We start from the raw sequence: 19,122 nt of genomic DNA, 5'->3' as shown, positions 1-19,122 counted from the left end.
CTCCCTCCTCCTCTCTCTCTCTCTCTCTCTCTCTCTCTCTCTCTCTCTCTCTCTCTCTGGTTGTGTCTCAAGAAGTGAGCTCTCAGCCACTGCTCTAGGGCTCTGCCTGCTGTCATGCTCCCTAACATTACGGTCATGGACTCTAACCTTCTGCAATCATAAGCCCCAAATTAAATGCTTTCTTTTGTAAGTTGCCTTGGTCATGGCACCTTATCATGGCAATAGTAAAGTAACTAAGACACAAATGTATGCACACATGCATACACATGTCTTCCAGGTCATTCTGAGCTACACAATGAGTTTGAAGAAAGCCTGGCCAACATGAGCCCCTTCCTGTCCCCCCCCCAAAAAAAAGCCTAAAGTCTTCAAATCTTGTATCCTGCCCTTTGTCCTAAATTCCACCAGTTGTCAAAGGCCACACCTGTGCTGAGAATCAGGAACCAGTAGCCATGACGAGGACCATGTTGTGGTAACAATGATGTGTTCTTGTATCAGTGTGTGTCCCTACGTGACTTGCAGGGCTTAGTGTGGACTCAAATCCACTTTTTGTTCTCACCTGAGGAAGGAAGCCTGCCCTTCTTTTAAATATTTACTGTTCACTTACTGGCTCTTGTTTCATGACTAAGCTTTCTGCACGCCCAGCACCCCCTGAATGAGCCCTTTGCTAGCAGAGCAGGTGTGGTTTGCAGGAAATATTCTTGCTCTGTCTAGAAGGACCAAGGCAAGGCAGAACCACCCTTTATGACATTTTTTTTTCTTCTAAGCTCCTGGCAAGCCTGAGTTCCAGGCACCCCATGACCTGCCCCCACCTGCCTCCCAGGCGCTGATCCTGCCAGCCTTCTCCCCCTGCCACTGGTTATGCTTGGCTCGCTGCCCAACTCTCTCCCTCTCTTCTTTGTCTTCTAGGCTCCTCTAGGTTACACTTAGGATTCTCTGCTCTGAACCCAGAATTTTACCATTTCCTGTTTGCCCTAGTTATATTTTATAAGGGACAAATATGTCTAGGTATTACCTGGATCATCCCTCCTTACCACTGAGCCCCCAGTGGTAAGAGCATCTCTCTCCTTTCTTCACCCTTCTTAAGATGTGACCTGGGCAGTGGGAGCTGGGGAGATGGCTCAAAGGTTAAAAGCACTGACTGCTCTTCCAGAGGTCCAGAGTTCAATTCCCAGAATCACATGGTGGCTCAGCAACCATTTGCAATGAGATCTGGCGCCCTCTTCTGGCCCGCAGGCATACATGCAGACAGAACACTATATACATAATAAATACATTACAAAAAAAAAAAAAAAAAGGTGTGATCTCAGACAAGACCTGTTACTTCTTGGGATGATTTTCAAACGTGGTAGGTTGTAAACTCTAGTCTGGATCATGCAGCTCATTTATGATGTTTATTTCCAGAACTAGGATTTTTCACTTCAGGACGAATCAAAGGCTCATTAAAAATCCATCACCCTCGGGCACGGGGTGTGTGCCTGGGCTCCTTCCTAGAAGGTCAGGCAAAGAATCTAAGAGGAAACCACAAAAGGTGTCCTCTCGGATTCCTTCTTGACAGCACATAACTGTCCAAGTCTTTGCTGGCCCCCGAGACTAGTGCACAGGGATGAGCAGAGGTCGGGGTGGGCAAATGAGAGGCAGGTGCACAAATTTTAGGAGCTGGTCAGCAGCAGTAGCCTTCCACTCCTGACCGGGTCTGGGACACCGCTCTCTGCTATCACTTGGTATTACCAAAGAGAAGAGAAAGTAAAAAGGAAAGGAAGTCTGGGTCTGGCTGCTCTGTGACCAGAGGAAGAGGGCAAGGGTTTCACTTTTCATAAGAATGCATGATGGCAACCCAGATCGTAGAGCGCTCAAAGGAAAATCATAATCTGGGGAAGAAAAAAAATGTGCAATTTGTACTCAGTCCTTTCCTAGTACAGGACAAGACCACCCCACTCTCAGCAGCTGGTTCTTTCTACCGGGTTCTCCAAGCCCTTTCTTTATCATACTCTGCTAGGCCCTAACGTCAAAACCGGGGCTCTCCACTAAAACTCTTAAGATTCTGGCTGCGCATCGGTGGAAGAAGCCCACTTGAAACTGTCCATGCCTCTCGGCAGCAGGAGGTCCAGAGAGAGGTCCCGCTGCTCAAGCTCGGAGTGCACAGGTCGGTAGCCCAGCAGCTGCAGAGCGCCAGCGCACAGTTCCTGGACCCGCTGAATCTTTGCGAAGGGCAGCGTGTTACGCCAGGCTTGGGACACACTGAGCGCATCCCTGGATGAGGTCTTGAAGGCCTCACGGCGTGTTCCTGGCCCTGAGCCGTGCGTGATGTTGTGGATCCAAGTCTGGAGCTGCGGCGTGAGGCTAAGGCCGGTGAAGGCATAGAGTTCACGGATCTCGGTGAGAGGGTCCCGGGCCAGATCCTCGAAGCGCACTAGGCGGTAGCGACCTTGCAGGAAGGGTGGAGGCTTGTACAACGCGGCCTCTGCGACGCGCACGTGGCTGCGACACACCTCACTGATCACGCGCAGCCGGGGGTCCGCCTCCACCTGAGTACCGTTGGTACCCAAGACGATGCCATTGTCCCTCGCCAGCGCCTTAGCTGTCTGCTCTCGGGAACGCAGCACCGCCCGCGGGTCGCGCACCAGATGCACGATGCGCAGGTTGAGCGCGGGGTCATTGAGCAGCGGGTAGAGAACTTGCAGGTTAAAGAAGCGCACCTCCTTGAGCACTATGTGGCTATAAGAGCTGCAGGCTTCCTGGACCAGGCTGAAGGGCCGCGCTGGGCACAGAGACTTGCACACCTCCTCGCTGCTGATGTTGCCGGGACCGAAGGCGTTGCAGACTGGAGGCGAGCACAACGCGCGACTCACCGCCCACTGGAAGAGATCTGAGACGTTGCGGCGCCAGGGCAGGTAGGCATCAAATACGTCCATATCGCATAGGAATACTGAACGGACCAGGTCGCGCACGGCCATGTGAAGCACAGGGGCACTGCCCTGCGACAGGGCATTCCACACGTGCCAGGCCGGCTCCATCAGGTAGAAGACATCTGGGTGTTGGCTGAAGAGCTGGCCCACGAAAGACGAGCCCGAGCGCCACGAGGACAGCACGAGCACATGCACATGCCCCTTACTGCCGGCTGGGGATGGGGGCATTTGCCGGGAGACCAGGAAGACCAGGATGCAGGTCTGTGTTATTAAGAGTGAAAGCACAAAAGTGCTGGAGAAGCGGGGCAGCCGCATGCCTCTGGTTAGGACCTATAAAAGGGAGGGACAGAGTTAGGGCCCATGGCCTGAGCTCACCACACCAGGCCCAACTTCAGTCCCGTGCCAGCTGCACGCTATATGTAGCTGTAGAAGGACGCTGAATTTCTACTTCTGCCTCCATCTCCTAAATGCCAGGATTACGGATATGTGCTACCACACCTGTTTTAGCAAATACTATTTTTCATACAAGACCCCTTAAGAATCGCTCTTATGGAGTTACTTTTAGGTGATTGGCCATATCTAAGTACTGCCAGGCTTTTCAGGTTGACTCCTGCCTCTTTACTTCCTGCTCTGTGATCTTGGCACCAGGCAATCTCTATGTGATTCTATTTACCCATCTTTAAAGGGGGATAATACAGGCATCTGGCTTCAAGAATTTGTGGGGGGCTGGAGAAATGGCTCAGTGGTTAAGAGCATTGCCTGCTCTTCCAGAGGTCCTGAGTTCAATTCCCAGCAACCACATGGTGGCTCACAACCATCTGTAATGAGGTCTGGTGCCCTTTTCTGGCCTGCAGGCATATATAGACACAATATTGTATACATAATAAATAAATAAATATTTAAAAAAAAAAGAATTTGTGGGCGTTGACTGAAAAAACTGTAGAAAAAGGAGAGTGTAGTAACTCCCATGATCGAAGACGAGACCTTTCTACAGGACAGTGTGCTTCCATGTGGTATAATTTTTTTTAATTAACAAGTAGCATAGTTTTTGTCATTAAAAATGAACAGTGTTGTAGAATACTATTTTATGATGTGTTACATTTGTTTATGCTGTGGAACATTTGTTTAATGATGCAAAAATGTGTCGTTGCATTCTTTTTTTGTTTTTGTTTTTGTTGTTGTTGTGGTGGTAGTTTTCTTGAGACAAGATTTCTCTCTGTAACAGCCCTAGAGGTGACAGAACTCACAGAGATCCGCCTGCCTCTGCCTCCCGAGTGCTGGGATTAAAGACATGCACCACCACCCAGCCTATTGCATTCTTTTATGTTGCATTTGTTTAATTCTGTGAAGCTGTGTTATTCTGCCTGTCTAAAACATCTGATTGGTCTAATAAAGAGCTGAATGGCCAATAACAAGAAAGAAGAAAGGATGGGCGGGACTGGCAGGCAGAGAGGATAGATAGTACGAGAGATGTGGGAGGAGAAGCCCTAGGAGCAAATGAAGGAGAAGGGCACCAGGGGCGGTCACCCAGCTACACAACAGGTCAAGGGGTAAGAAGCAAAGAAAGGTATACAGAAGCATAGGTAGATGAGATGATTTAAATAGGAAAAAAAAAAAAGCTGGCTAGAAATAAGGCAAGCTAAAGCTGGGTATTCATATGTAAGAATAAGTCTCCATGTGATTTATTTGGGAGCTGAGTGGTGGACCCCGCCCCCCCAAAAGAGCCCAAAAAGAGCAAAGAAATAACCAAAAACCAACAGCAGAACAAGGCATAGTAAGATGGTTCAGCAGGTAAGGCCTTGCTGCCAAGCCTGATGAGTTGGTTTTAAATTCCTGGAATGCACTTGTAAAAGGCCAGCACCGACTCTCCAAAATTGTCCTTGTCCTTTGACCTCTACATATGCACACCCTCCCCCCACACCATGGAATGGGAGTGTGTAGCTTAGTAGTCAATCTCAGGCACAGCATAAGCCAGGTATGGCAGTGCACACCAGTGACTCTAGCACTTGGTAAACAAGAGAGGAGGACCAGAAGTTCACAGTCGTCCTCAGCTACACAGCAAGTCTAATGCAATTCCATGCTACTCGAGATTCGCTCTCAATCAAGAAAAGAAGCAAGCGCAAAGGGCAGGAGAGAGATCTCAATTAATAATTGGGACCTCCTGAAACTGAAAAACTTCTGTAAAGCAAAGGACACAATCAACAAGACAAAACGACAGCCTACAGAATGGGAAAAGATCTTCACTAACCCTACATCAGGCAGAGGTCTGATCTCCAAAATATACAAAGAACTCAAGAATTTAGACACCAAAAGAACACACAATCCAATAAAAAAAAAAAATGCTCAGTGGTTAAGAGCATTGCCTACTCTTCCAAAAGTCCTGAGTTCAATTCCCAGCAACCACATGGTGGCTCACAACCATCTGTAATGAGGTCTGGTGCCCTCTTCTGGCCTGCAGACATACACACAGACAGAATATTGTATACATAATAAATAAATAAATAAAATTTAAAAATGGAGTACAGACATAAACAGAGAACTCTCAACAGAGGAATCTAAAATGGCTGAAATACACTTAAGGAAATGTTCGACATCTTTAGTCATAAGAGAAATACAAACCAAAACAACTCTGAGATTCCATCTTACACCTGTAAGAATGGCCAAGATAAAAAACACTGATGACAACTTATGCTGGAGAGGTTGTGGGGAAAGGGAACACTTACTGGTGGGAATGCAAGCTGGTACAACCCCTTTGGATGTCAGTGTGGTGATTTCTCAGAAAATTAGAAAACAACATTCCTCAAGACCCAGTAATACCACTTTTGGGTATATATCCAAAGGATGCTCAATCATGCCACAAGGACATATGCTCAACTATGTTCATAGCAGCTTTGTTTGTCATAGCCAGAACCTGGAAACAACCTAAATGCCCCTCCACCGAAGAATGGATAAGGAAAATGTGGTACATTTACACAATGGAGTACTACACAGCAGAAAAAAATAATGACAGCTTGAATTTTGCAGGAAAATGGATGAAACTAGAAAACATTATTTTGAGTGGGGTAACCCAGACACGGAAAGACAATTATCACATGTACTCACTCATAGGTGGTTTTTAAACATAAAGCAAAGAAAGCCAGCCCACAAATCACAATCCCAGAGAACTTAGACAACAGTGAGAACCCTAAGAGAGACAAACATGGATCTAATCTACATGGGAAATATAAAAACACAAGATCTCCTGAGTAAATTGGACGCATGGGGACCATGGGAGAGGGTTGAAGGGGAGGGGAGAGGCAGGGATGGGAGCATAGAAAAATGTAGAGCTCAATAAATATCAATTAAAAAAAAAAGAAAGCCAGAACTTTCTGGGTGGTGGTGGAGCACGCCTTTAATCCTAGGAGGCAGAGGCAGGTGGGCAGGTGGATCTCTGTGAGTTTGAGGCCAGCCTGGTCTACAAGAGCTAGTTCCAGGACAGGCACCAAAAGTTATAGAGAAATCCTGTCTCGAAAAACAAAAACAAAAGGAAAGACAGAGAGAGAGAGAGAGAGAGAGAGAGAGAGAGAGAGAGAGAGAGAGAGAGAGAGAGGCAAGCCAGAACTCTTAAGGGACTCTTGTGCTGGAGGGAGTGTTATCTCATCCTGTTACTTGAACTCAAGAACCAGAACCAGGAAGAACTTCAGGTAGCTGTAACTGTCTCTAGGAGCCCAAGATAATCCTGAGATTATCTCATAGGAACGAACGCCAGAGTTCCCACACAGGTTAATTACCAGAGGGTTGGAAGTAGTGATAAGCATTTTTATCTTCATGGTCAAGTTTTATCTTCTCAACCTTCCTAGAAAGTTGAGACAGTTATCCCTGTTTTCACGGAGGCAACTAGAGTTCAGCCACAGGAATACCCAGTTAGCAAAGGATTGGAGCTTAGTGGTAGAATGTTAGCCTGGTGGTGATGGTGGCTGGTGGAATGTGTGGGTTCAATCCCCAGTAGCCCTTCCTACACTGGAATAAATAAAATAACAAGGCCAGGGACTGGGGACACAGCTCAGTGAGTAAAATGCTTGCTGAGCAAACTGAGGACCTGAGTTCAGATCCCCAGAACAGGCATAAAAGTCGGTGCAGTGATCTTTTCTGTAACCACAACAATGCTGCGTGGACAGACCCCAGGGGCTTGCTGGCCAGTCACCTTAGCCAAATGGAAGCTCTAGGTTCTCAAAAACTAGGGTGGGGTCCTGGTTTGATCCCTTGCCCCTATAAACCAAGTAAGGTGGCCAATGCCTGGAATCCTAGTTCTGGAGCACTGAAAACAAAAAGAGTATAAACCCAAGGTCATCCTCTCCCACAGAGAGTTCAAGGCCAGCCTGGTAGGCATTGGACCCTGTGTCAAGCAACAAACAAGCAACAGGGGGCCATCAGATGGCTCAGAGTGTAGTGTTGAGCTCAGGGGACAACCAGCAAGAGTCTGTTCTGATCTTTCATCATTAGGGTTCCAGGGATTCACCTGAGGTTGTTGGGCTTCACGGCAAGTGCCTTAGACTTTCTTTGCCAGCCGAGTTCTACCTCAGTAGCACATTTTCCTTCCTTCCTTTCTTGTTTTTTGTTTGCTTGTTTTGTTTTGTTCATTGAGATAGGGTTTCTCTGGAAGTAATTCTAGCTATCCTGAAACTCACTTTGTAGACCAGGCTGGCTTTGAACTCAGAGATCTGCCTGCCTCTGCCTCCGCGAATGCTGGGACTAAAGGTGTGCACAACCACTGCCTGGCAGTAGCCCACTTTCTTATTTCTTTAAAAAACAAACAACAACAACAATAACAACAACAAAACAACCTGGGGCTGGAGAGATGGCTCAATGGTTAAGAGCACTGGTTGTTCTTCCAGAGGACCCAGGTTCAATTCCCAGCACCCACATGGCAGCTCACAACTGTAACTCCAGTTCCCCAGGATCTGACACCTTTATACTAATGCACATAAAATAAAGTTAAAATAAATTATTAAAAAAACTCTTCAGTGTCAGTGTTACAATTTATTAGTTTTTCTAGTGGCTTACTACAGTGTAATATATAAATTTACATTCTATGCATATATATCTCTCTTAGATGCCTCCTATTATAACTTTTGGTTAAATCAATATTAAAAGTGTGCAAGATATGATTTTAAAATGCAGTTGACAGCTAAAACACACATGTAGTAGTAAAGAGGACATTTCCTTTGAAAGAAAAGTTTACTATTTTTGATAGTAAAACTAATAAATGCTGCACCTATTAACTCATGCCTGTAATCTTAGAACTTGGATGAGGCAGGAGGTTTATTGGGCTACATGAGACCCTGTCTCAAAAAGAGCAAACCAAATAAAACCGAATTTAAAACAAGCAAATAAAAACCATAATAAAACTGTTTTCCTTGGAATCAGATCCCCCTGGCTATTAAAATTGTAGCAGGGAGTGAAAGATAAAAAGGAAGGGATGTAGGAAGCAGAATAAAAAGACTTCCCATGGAAAATAAACAAAGAAAACAAGAGCTTCAGTGCAGGGGGTCTAAAGCAGAAGAGTCTCTGTCCTAGAGGAGCTGACAATGCAGCTAGGGACATCAGGACTCACCCTCGGGGTGTGGAGAGATGGTTCAGCAGTTAAGAGCACTGGCTGCTCTTGCAGAGGACAGGGTTTGGTTCCTAGTACCCACATTCACAGTTCACAACCGTCTGTAATTCTAGTTCCAGGGTATCTGGCTCCCTCTTCTGGCCTCCATGGGTACCAGACATGCACACAGCGCACATACATGCATTCAGGAAAAGCACCCCTACACAAAAAGTAAAAATAAAGCAATCTAAAAGGGGATGGGATGACCCATTCACGGATGCTCAAAAGATCAGAAAGTTGGTAGTCCAAGTGCTTACTTTTCTCCTGGATTCTGTTCTAATTCACCCCTCTCCTTCTTTCAGTTCATCTGCACAGTGCCTGCAGACTTATCTAAATCTGATTGGGTCCATCTACTTGGCTTTCCAAATGTACCGCTAATTCCCATCCAGAATCCTCTAGATCAGAGTTCATCAAAAGAGCATCAAGGCCCCATATGCTGATACCCTCTGCTGTGTAGTGAGTGCATACCCCTGTCTCCACCTGGGATAATCTCAACTTCCTCTGATGTAGCTACTGCCAGTGTCGCTCAAGGCACACCACTCTGCCCTCTGCCGTACTCCATTTCTCCTTCCTGTCTGCAGGCAGCACTAAGTTGTGATTGTGGTTTTGGATTTTTTTTTTTGAAGTACCCGTCAATTTTCAGGGATCTGGCACTATACAAGCACATGGGTATCTACTAGGCATGCGTTCTTTGCAAGACAGCCTCTAAGCTGGGCATAGTGCACATGCCTGTAACCCTATTTGAGAAGTGGAAGCAGGAGGATCAGGAGTTCAAGGATAGCCTGAGCTAAATGAACCTGTCTAAAATCAATGTAAAAAAAAAATACAAAAAACCTAACAACAAAACCCAATTGTGCTGGTTTGAATAGAAATGGCTCCCATAGACTCGTGTATTTGAATGCTCAGCCATAGGGAGAGGCACTATATTAGGAGATGTGGCCTTGTTGGAGGTGGGTGTGTCACTGTGGAGGTGGACTCTGAGGTCTCCTATGTGCTCAGGCGACACGCAGTGTGGCATACAGTCTCCTTCTGCTACCTGCTGATCAAGATGTAGAACTCTCAGCTCCTTCTCCAGCATGCCTGCCTGCCTGCTGCCATGCTCCCATCATGATGATAATGGACTGAACCTCTAAAACTGTGCCACCTGCCTCAATTATGTGTTTTCCTTATCAGAGTTGCTGTGGTCAGGGTGTCTCTTCACAGCAATAGAAACCCTAACTATGACTTGCTCCAAGACTGGCTTATTACATACTTACCCCTTCCAATTCCTGGCCTCACCTAGAAGTAGTTTAAGAATGGGACTCCTGAGCTGTAGAGATGGTTTGCTTTGCAGAGGACCTGGGTTCAATTCCCAGCATCCACACAGAGGCTCACAACTATCCGTAACTACAGTTCAAAGTGATCTGACCGCCCCCCCCCCTCCGAGCTTGCCAGCACTAGGCACACATGTGGTGCACAGACATACATGCAGGCAAAACATTCACACACATAAAATGAAGTAAGTAAACCTAAAATAGAAAATGGGAAAAAGAAGAGAGAAACTGTCAACATAGAAGAACACTAAACAGAGAAATGACTAAGTTCTCAAGCAAGCTGACAGCATCATCTGAACATCTGGATCCAAGGTTACAGATTCTCCTCACTCCTGCTTAAGCCAATGAGAGATGAGTTTCTGTGAAAACCAGGAGTTCTGGTTTAATAGTGGATACTGGTCGGTGCACAGAGCTTCTGACTTCTGATTATGCTATTTATCCATGTGGGAGCTAAATACATTAATGTATCAATGACAGTTAGTTGGGGAATATTATTTTAAGGTGTATTACATTGCTTATGTTGTGGACCATTTGTTTTAGCGATGCGTCCATTTATGCTGCTTTTTTAACTCTGTGAAGCTGTGATTCGTTGCCTGTCTCAAACACCTGATGGTCCAATAAACATCTGAACGGCCAATAGCGAGGCAGGAGAAAGGACAGGCAGGGCTGGCAGGCAGAAAGAATAAATAGAAGGAGAAATCTGAGAAGAGGAAGGAGCAAGACAGAACAAGGCGAGGAGAACGTCAGGGGCCAGCCACCCAGCCACCCGGCCACCCGGCCACCCGGCCAGCCACAGAGTAAGAGTGAAAGTAAGATTACAGAAGTAAGAAAAGGAAAACACCCAGAGGCTAAAGGTAGTCAGGATAATTTAAGAAAAGCTGGCAAGAAACAAGCCAAACTAAGGCTGGGCATTTATAAGAAGAATGAGACTCCTTGTGTGATTTATTTGGGAGTTGAGTGGCAGGCCTCCCTCCCCAAAAGCCAAAAAAGAGCAAGAGCAAAGGATAGAAAACAGCCAACAACAATTCGTCAGTCCAGTGTGGTGGCGCACACCTGTAATCCCAGGGTTGGGAGGTAAAGGCAGGAAGGTCAGTTTAGTGCCGGCCTGGGCTCTACAGGGAGTTCCAGGCCAGCATGGGCTAAATGAGACCCTGTCTCAAACAAAACAAAAAACCATTAGGCCAGTTTGGTAGTATAAGCCTATAATCCCAGAATTTGGGAAGCAGGGGCAGGAGGATCACTAGAAGTTTGAAGCCAACCCTATATCTAGTTGAAAGCTTATCTCAAAGAAAGAGAGAGAGAGAGAATGCATGTCCATCAAGATACTTTTTGTTGTTGTTATCTGTTTGTGGGTTTTGTTTTTTCATTTTTGTTTTTTATTTATTTTTTTTAAATATTTATTTATTTATTTATTATGTNTTTTTTAAATATTTATTTATTTATTATGTATACAATATTCTGTCTGTGTGTATGTCTGCAGGCCAGAAGAGGGCACCAGACCTCATTACAGATGGTTGTGAGCCACCATGTGGTTGCTGGGAATTGAACTCAGGACCTTTGGAAGAGCAGGCAATGCTCTTAACCACTGAGCCATCTCTCCAGCCCCCTATTTTTGAGGTTTCTCTTTGTAGCCCTGGCTGTTAAAGAACTCTGTAGACCAGGCTGGCCTTGAACTCACAGCGACCCGCCTGCCTTTGCCTCCCAAGTGCTGGGATTAAAGGTGTGAGCCACCACTGCCCAGCAAGGACACTTTTATGCTCTTTGCTCTTTTCTGAGGTGCTATACTTCAACAAAAACATTTGAATAAGACTCTGAGTATCATAAAAGGAAGAAGTTGAAAGGCCACACGAAGCCAGGTGTGGTCACTCATTCCTGTAATCTCAGCACTCTAGAGGCTGAGGTAAGAGTAATGCCACAAATGTGAAGCCAGCCTGGCTAAATGATGAGTTTTGGGGCAGCCTGGATTGTAGGGTGAGACCAAAGGCATAAATAAATGCACAGTGAATTGAAATCAGACACCCCGCCATCCAAGTCTGAAAGCCTCTTGTCCAGCATTTCTTTCTGCAGTGTTCCTTAAACATCCCTTACCATTTCATGGCCTGGGAGACGGGGGAGTGCTGTTTTCTGTCTGGTTTGCAGATGGGAAGACTGAGATAGGAGGCAAAGGATGTCTGCCATCCCAGATGCTGAGCTGGAGTCCAGGAACTTCCAGCCAAGCTCCACTAGACAGCTCTTCCTGCCATCAGTCTGCCCAGCCCTGGCATGGAATCTAAGAGTGAAACATCACACTGGCAGGCTCAGATTGCTCAGTTTGATGTCAGCTGGAGGCTATCGCTGCTCAGGAATCCCAATGGCTGGGCACATTGGATTCTAGGGGAGGAAATGGATAAACGTCACGCCTCAAGGATGACCAGTGAAGTAAAACTGCAGGGATGGAGCCAGGATATTCCTTAGGGAGAAGGATGTGTAAGAGAGAGAACAGAGGGGAAGAGAGGAAATTGAAAGGAAAAAAATCAAGGGTGGTGGATCAAGAGGCAGCGCAGTAAGCTGGGCATGGTGGCCCTCGCCTTTAATCCCTGCAGAGGCAGGACGATCTCTGCAAGTTGGAGGCCAGCCTGGTCTACATAGCGTGCTCCAAGACAGCCAGGAGCATGTAGAGACCTTGCCTCAAAAATAAATAAGTAAAACTTAAAAAGAGGCAGCATAATAAATGCACCTGCTTCAGGATCCCTGCAGCCCACGCCCTGCGTGTTTGCTGATATGATCCTTGAAATGAGGAAATGGGCTCTACTATTGCTCTCATTTTACAGAAGAGGGAGCTTAAGCTTGGGGAGATTAAGACTCCCCTTAAGCACCCCTACACCGGCTGAGGCAGAATGGGAACTCTAGCAGCCCACCTGCAGTGGCTCAGAGGGGACTCGCCACCTGCTCAGCCCACATTTCTTTCTGCTGTGTACCTTGAAGTTACTCCAGGCAGTATCGATTATGTCAAAAATGCACACATACCGAAGTGCAGCAACAGATGGGAGAAGGCAGCTACAAACAACTATCTAGAAAGGGATTTACACCTAGGATATTAAAGAGTTCCTGTGAGCGGGTAAAGGGTTTAAGAAGACATATTTTTTTTTCCAGAGAAGATACACAAATGAGTGATAAATACATTCTTAGTCACCAGACAAATTACCCAGTAGGGAAGCTGTTGAGGACAAAGAGCAATGGAGGGGCTAGGAGGATGGCTCATGGGTAAAGGGCATTTGCTGCCACGCCTGACAAGCCTGAGTTTGATCTCTGGAATCAGACAGTAGAAGAAAAGATTCACCCTCTAATGGCTGTGCTCTGACTTCCATGGTGCGCATGTCTGGCCATAAATGTATATTTTTTGAAGGAGGGCTGGGCATGGTGGTGCTCTGTGAGTTTGAGGCCAACCTGATCTACATGCCTTGTTCCAGGTTAGCCAAGGCTACATAGTGAGACTATGTCTCATAAAAAGCAAATTTTATAAAGAAACAGTACAAGCTAGGGATGTGGCAGAGTGATTAAGTAGCATGTAGTACTAAGCCAGTTGGAGAGAGCGAGGGAGGGAGGGAGGGAGGGAGGGAGGGAGGGAGGGAGGGAGGGAGGAAAGGAGAACATTCAGGATGTTTTGAGACAGGGTTTCATGTTGCCAGGCTAGCCTAGAAACTTGCTGTGTAGCATGACTAACTTTGAACCCCTGGTCCATTTCCCTACTTCTGCTATTACAAACACAAGCCAGGATTTTTAAAATTACAGTGTCAGTGGAAGTAAGAGGAATCAGAACCCTCATCAGGGCTGCCGAGAATGGAAAACAGTGCTGTGGAAAATAGTCTGCCAGTCTGGTGGTTCCTCAGAGAGCTGAACAGCCAGCGCCTGATGCAATAATTCCATCCCTGGCTATAGACCCAATAATAGTGAAAACATATGTCCACTTAAAACTTGCTCAGGAGTTTTCATAACAGCATTACTTATGCTAATGCCAAAGCAGAAACATTCCAAATAGCTATCAATTGATAAGCAAAATTATTCTATACCTTACAGTAGAAAAGTCTCTGCTGAGGGCAAGGAGATGGCTCAGCAGGTAAAGGTACTTGCTGTGTATGCCTATAACCCGAGTTTGATCCCCAGAAAGATAGGATAGATGTGTCTCCCCAAAATTGTCCTCTGACCTCTATATGTGGATTGTGGCATGCATGTGCCTACATTCAAACACATTACACACACACAAACACATACTAATAATAACAAAAACGACGATGATGATGATGATAAGTAAAGAGAATTCTCTGGCAATAAATACTAATAAATTGTGGATATATATAAAATTCAACATGGTTTCACCTGAGGCTGACTCACAATACTGAATACATTCTACATTATGAACAGTGAGCTGTACTTTTAAAAAGAACAAACTTTAAGGTATGTGAATTATATCTTGAGAAGGCTGTTAAAGAACACATAAGAAAATGGAGAAAGAAGTGTGGAATGGATGGCATCAAATAGCAAGTAGTGTTTCCTTTCCTATGGGCAAGCTACAGGTGCTGATTTTATTTTTGAGATAGTCTCATGCATCTCAGGCTGGCTTTAAAATACATAGCTAAGAGGCAGAAATCTTTAATTAATTAATAAAAATAAATAAATTAAAAAAAATAAAATAAAATACATAGCTAAGTATGACTTGAACTCCGGTTTCTCCCATTGTCTCTTCCCAGTGCCGGGATTACAGGCACATGCCACTGTGTGCAGTTCTAATGGTTTTCTTTGGTAACTTTAGATTATTTTTTAGTAGGTTAATGAGGGTGTGACTGGAGTTTGCTGGCTTCCAGCCTTTATCGCTGGAAGACATGTCTGCAAGTCCATCTATCAGCTTACCTGAGCACCCGCCAGACCAGGGAAGACCAGGGGGTGGGTTGGAGGATCTCCTATGCAGTGAAAGGTATTTTCAAGCCCATCTTCAAGTTCAAGACTGTTTGCCGGGCCAGGCTGTGACAGAAGTTATGTCTGCTCTGAGGTCCTGGCCAATCAGTCGTTTCTGCTAGTTCTGATCATGTAGCTGTGTGATGGGTGCCAGGGGCGAGGAGCTTGGAGTTGTACAGTTCAGATGCAGCAAGAGGAAAGACACCTGCCTTCTGGAATCTGTCCAGTAGATAGGGGCTGATAGCATGCTTGTCTAGCAAGAACGAAGTTCAGGGGTTAGTACCAAGCATGCCATAAAACTGTACATGCTGGCATATGTTTGTAATCCCAGCACTTGAGAGGTAGAGGCAAGGCTAGCCTGTACTACCTGAGACCCTATCCAAAATCATCATCATTCATTAGGGAATCAATTTAAATCAGTCTGGAAAGCCAAGCCTGGTGGCACAGGCCATCTTCCCAGCTGCTTGGGGGGGGGGGGGCTGAGGCAAGAGGATCACAAATTAGAATATGGAAGCTTAGGGTATGGCTGGGGATCAAACTCAGGGGTAGAGGGCTTACATGTAAGCACTCCTAGGTTGAACCCCAATTACTGGAAAGATCCTCAAGATTCCATGGCTCACAGCCACTCGGAGGCATTTCCGAGCCGATACCAAGACATAAACCCCCCTTTCCTTAGTCCTGAACTTTGGAAGTTGTGTTGTGGAGAAAGATTTCTCTGGAGCTGGGCATGCGGCTCAGTGAGGTAGAGCATTTGACTAGCTAGCATGAGGCTCTAGGCTTCATTCCCAGCACTGAGAAAAGGGAGGGGTTACGGAGGAAAATGTTTTGAGTTTTGACCTTTTTTTTTTCCTATTCTCACATCGCAATCCCACTGAAGACCTGTGGGATCCCCAAAATCATGGGGAATTCTGTCAGCACACAAGTGATCGAGTTCGGAGCATCTGTGTATCTTTTAGGTCAATTCAATCCTGAGCCAAGGTTATTTGATTGGCTCAGCTAGAAATTGGGGTTCCCACAATTCCTCTCTGGAGTACGATCAGTTTACTCGACTGGCTCGCAGAACTCAGGGGATCACTTGTGTCCATCATTTCATTACCAGGGATACAGATTAAGAGACACACAGGGTGGGGAAGGACAACTCCGTGGTCCCCTCCAGGTGCATGGTCCTAAAGGAATCTCTGAACTCTGTCCTTTTGGATTTTTATAAACACTACCCTGTGTGTCTAATGCTACACCGAGTGTGGAAACCCAGCAAGGCCTGTTAGTCTAGATTCCTCTTGACTTCTCCGGGTAGGATTTCTTCCTCCAGGGTATGGGGTATGGGGCAAGACCACTCTTTAGGCAGGCAATTTCTGAACAACCAACAGCTCCAAGGTAGGGGTGGGGAGGGGTGATTTGAGTTTCTGTGACCTGAGTTGGGAGGGAAAAAAAGAAATCCTAGTTTATATGCTCTGCCTTGGAGTTCTGAGCCAGGAACTGTCAAAGAAAACAAAGCACATCAGCCAGGCAGTGGTGGTGCACACCTTTAATCTCAGCACTCCGGAGGCAGAGGCAGGGGGATTTCTGAGTTTGAGGCCAGCCTGGGGTACAGAGTGAGTTCCAGGACAGCCAGGGCTACATAAGGAAACTCTGTCTCAAAAACATGAAAAAAAAAAGTCATAGAATCTTATAGACAGTGGGACCCTTGGTTGACTGGGACCCTTGGTTGACTGGGATCCTTGGTTGACTGGCTAGTTGTTGTTGTTTTGCTTTGTTTTGATCCTAAACTATGAAGGCTCCTTCCCCACAGCGACACATGCAGGGCAGCAGGTAGGGATTGCATGCTTAGCATGTTCCTGGGTTTTCCTGCAGAGCACTCATGGAGAACATCTAGAATGTTCTCGGATTTTATTCATATTTATTTGTACTCTGTAGCCCTGATTGGCCTGGAACTTGCTGTGTAAGTGGGCTGGCTTTAAACTCGGGAGAACATCTTACTTTTGTCTCTGGGATTAAAGGTGTGTGCTGCCATGCCCAGCCATGACTTTATATTCAAAAAAGCAAATTATTATCCCAAGTCAATGACATAACAACAACAAAAGGATTAGTTGAGGAGAAAGGAACTCAACACACACAATAGTCAAGTGCTACCTTACCTGAGGACATTTTCTGATTTGAAAACAACAGTTGCAAGAAGCTATCTTAGAGATCATGTGGGAAATAAGACCAGGCATAGAGTAGACCTAGAGCATTCAAGAATCTTCCAAAATCTGGGTTATAAACATAGTCTACAAGCCTAAGAAACATTCTGTCCATAAGAAAAACCCAAGCGAGGCGGCCGTGAGGGATCTTGATGACCCTCTGACTCTCACCAAGATAGCAAGCACAGGAAGAGCCAGCACACGTGTGCACAGCACAGGAGACTACAAGAAATAATGGCTGGAAGCCTAGCTTTTGAAGCCAGACAGGGTTCATATCCTGTGTCAAGCCAGTCACCAAGGCACTCGGGGCCAGATTCCTTGGTAAAATGAGGCTTTGAACAAGCCACCCCACCCACGGGGCCTTCACACAGCCTTCTCTCAGACGCTCTAGGGCTGGCCTATACTCACTCATAGCTTCCAGTCAGCCAGCGCCATTTCCTCATCTCTAAAACAGATGACTTTTTATTTTGTTTAGCTAAGAGCACGGCAGCACACTCCTGTAACCCCAGCATTAAAGAACCTGAGACAAGAAGATGGAGTTCTAGGCCAGGCCAGCCTGGACTACACAGAGTACTCAGGCCTCAAAACTCAAAAACCTTAACCGCTCCTTCTGAAGCGTGGAGGAATTGAATTTGTTTTGCTTAAGTGAGACTCAATTTTCTTGTTTCCTGTTTAAGAGGGAAGAGAAAGTAGAGTTGGCATGTGTGGGGGGGGGGCACACATAATGAGGACCAAGAGAGCCCACTGCTGTGTCCAAGACTGCAGCCAGAAGCAAGCCAGTCAACCCAAATTCTAGATCTGGCCCCCAATTTTTTTTTCTTACGCATTCTGTGACAAAGCTCCTGAGCTTTTTTTTTTTTTTTAATGTCTTTTAAAAAGCACGTTTAAATTAATGTGATGCTCCAGTAGATGGGGGAGGGGAAGGAGGCCTGAAGCCCATGAGGTCCAACAGAAACAACGTGCTCTCTGTGACCAATACACAACACACACCTTTCTGCTTTCCCCACCAACCCTGACTAAGCTGCCAGACCCACAAGCCCCGCCAGTTGCACCTCTTCAGCCCCATCCATCCTTGCGGTGGCACACTCCACCTGGAGACCTGATTACTCATCTACCCTAAAGCCTGGCGTTCTCCCACAAACTGGCCCTGGCACCCGGAGCAGGAACGCTCTCTTCCCAGGCTCAACAAAGGCTCCTAGGACCAGTCCCTTCTGAATTCCACCCCACAGGCAGTCCTTCTTCCCTTGGAATCCGCGGGGGCTGACTCAGTTCTTGCGATCCCACAGCGAGGAAGGGACATCATCCAGGGAAGTCACCGATGGGAGCCAGGGGTTTCTAACTAATATGTTAGAAACACCTGAAGACCCCCTGGCAGTGCGAGTCTGGAAACTAAATAGAAGTCCCAGCTGGAGATGGAAACAGAAGAGCACTAACTAGATGTTGGGGTGCAGGGGGGGCCCTAGAGTTACCACACAGACTCGGATGCTCCGTCCTGGAGCAGCCCCCCCCCCGCTCCCCGCTGCCCAGTCCGGCCGGCGCCCCGCTCTACCTGCGCTGCTGGCGGCGCTGCTCCGCGCTGCCCGCCCGCGGCGCGTACAATTGAGCGGGCTCAGTCAGTGGCTGTTCTTCGCCCCGGACTGCCAGGGCGGGAGCGCAGAGGGGAAGCAGCCAGTTGGCCCCGGGCTTGGCAATCCTCTCCAGACAGGACCGTCGGGCCACGCCTGGGGATGGGGGGGGGGCGGTGTGTTGTGTGGAGAGGCCAGAAAGAGGGAGGACACAGGTGGGCTCCAGGAACCACACTGACCGCCCCCTGGGGGGTGTGGATGATCAAGCCTGATGGCGGAATCACCGCTGGGTTCACTAATGGACCGAAAAAATCTGTCCCTCAGGGAAGAAGCTTCTGGGAGGACAAAAGGCCCTTGTGCAGGAAATTTAATCTTTATCTTGCCCCCTCCTCTGCGGGTGGCATCTTTGCAACTATCCAAACAGACACCTTGATGCCAGGGCGACTTGGCTGTCTTCTGAGCAACAGAGGAGTGGGGAGGGGCCGAGAGGACAGGTGGCTTCTGGAGCAGGAGTGCGAGCTTCATAAAAGGTCCAGATAAACACTGGACACGTTTCAGCAAATAAAGCAGATTTTGCCTCTTACAAACAACGGG

At 46.8% G+C, this 19,122-nt stretch overlaps 1 protein-coding gene across 1 annotated transcript; it reads right to left on the bottom strand.

Annotated features, from left to right (window-relative positions):
- Nucleotides 1-1,130: 1,130 nt before the first annotated feature.
- On the bottom strand, nt 1,131-18,688 carry Chst6 (carbohydrate sulfotransferase 6). The gene is made up of 2 exons (XM_050144248.1): nt 18,513-18,688; nt 1,131-3,236 (listed from the first exon to the last, which is right to left on the bottom strand). Exon 2 carries the CDS (start codon nt 3,219-3,221, stop codon nt 2,034-2,036), a length of 1,188 nt encoding a protein of 395 aa, XP_050000205.1. The 5' UTR covers nt 3,222-3,236; nt 18,513-18,688; the 3' UTR covers nt 1,131-2,033.
- Between the last annotated feature and the right edge of the window lie 434 nt (nt 18,689-19,122).

This window comes from Alexandromys fortis, unplaced genomic scaffold, assembly GCF_014885135.2.
Source record: "Alexandromys fortis isolate MF-2015 unplaced genomic scaffold, M_Fortis_MF-2015_v1.1 scaffold_1, whole genome shotgun sequence".
Lineage (NCBI taxonomy): Eukaryota > Metazoa > Chordata > Mammalia > Rodentia > Cricetidae > Alexandromys > Alexandromys fortis.
This window is presented reverse-complemented; position numbering and strand designations above follow the sequence as displayed.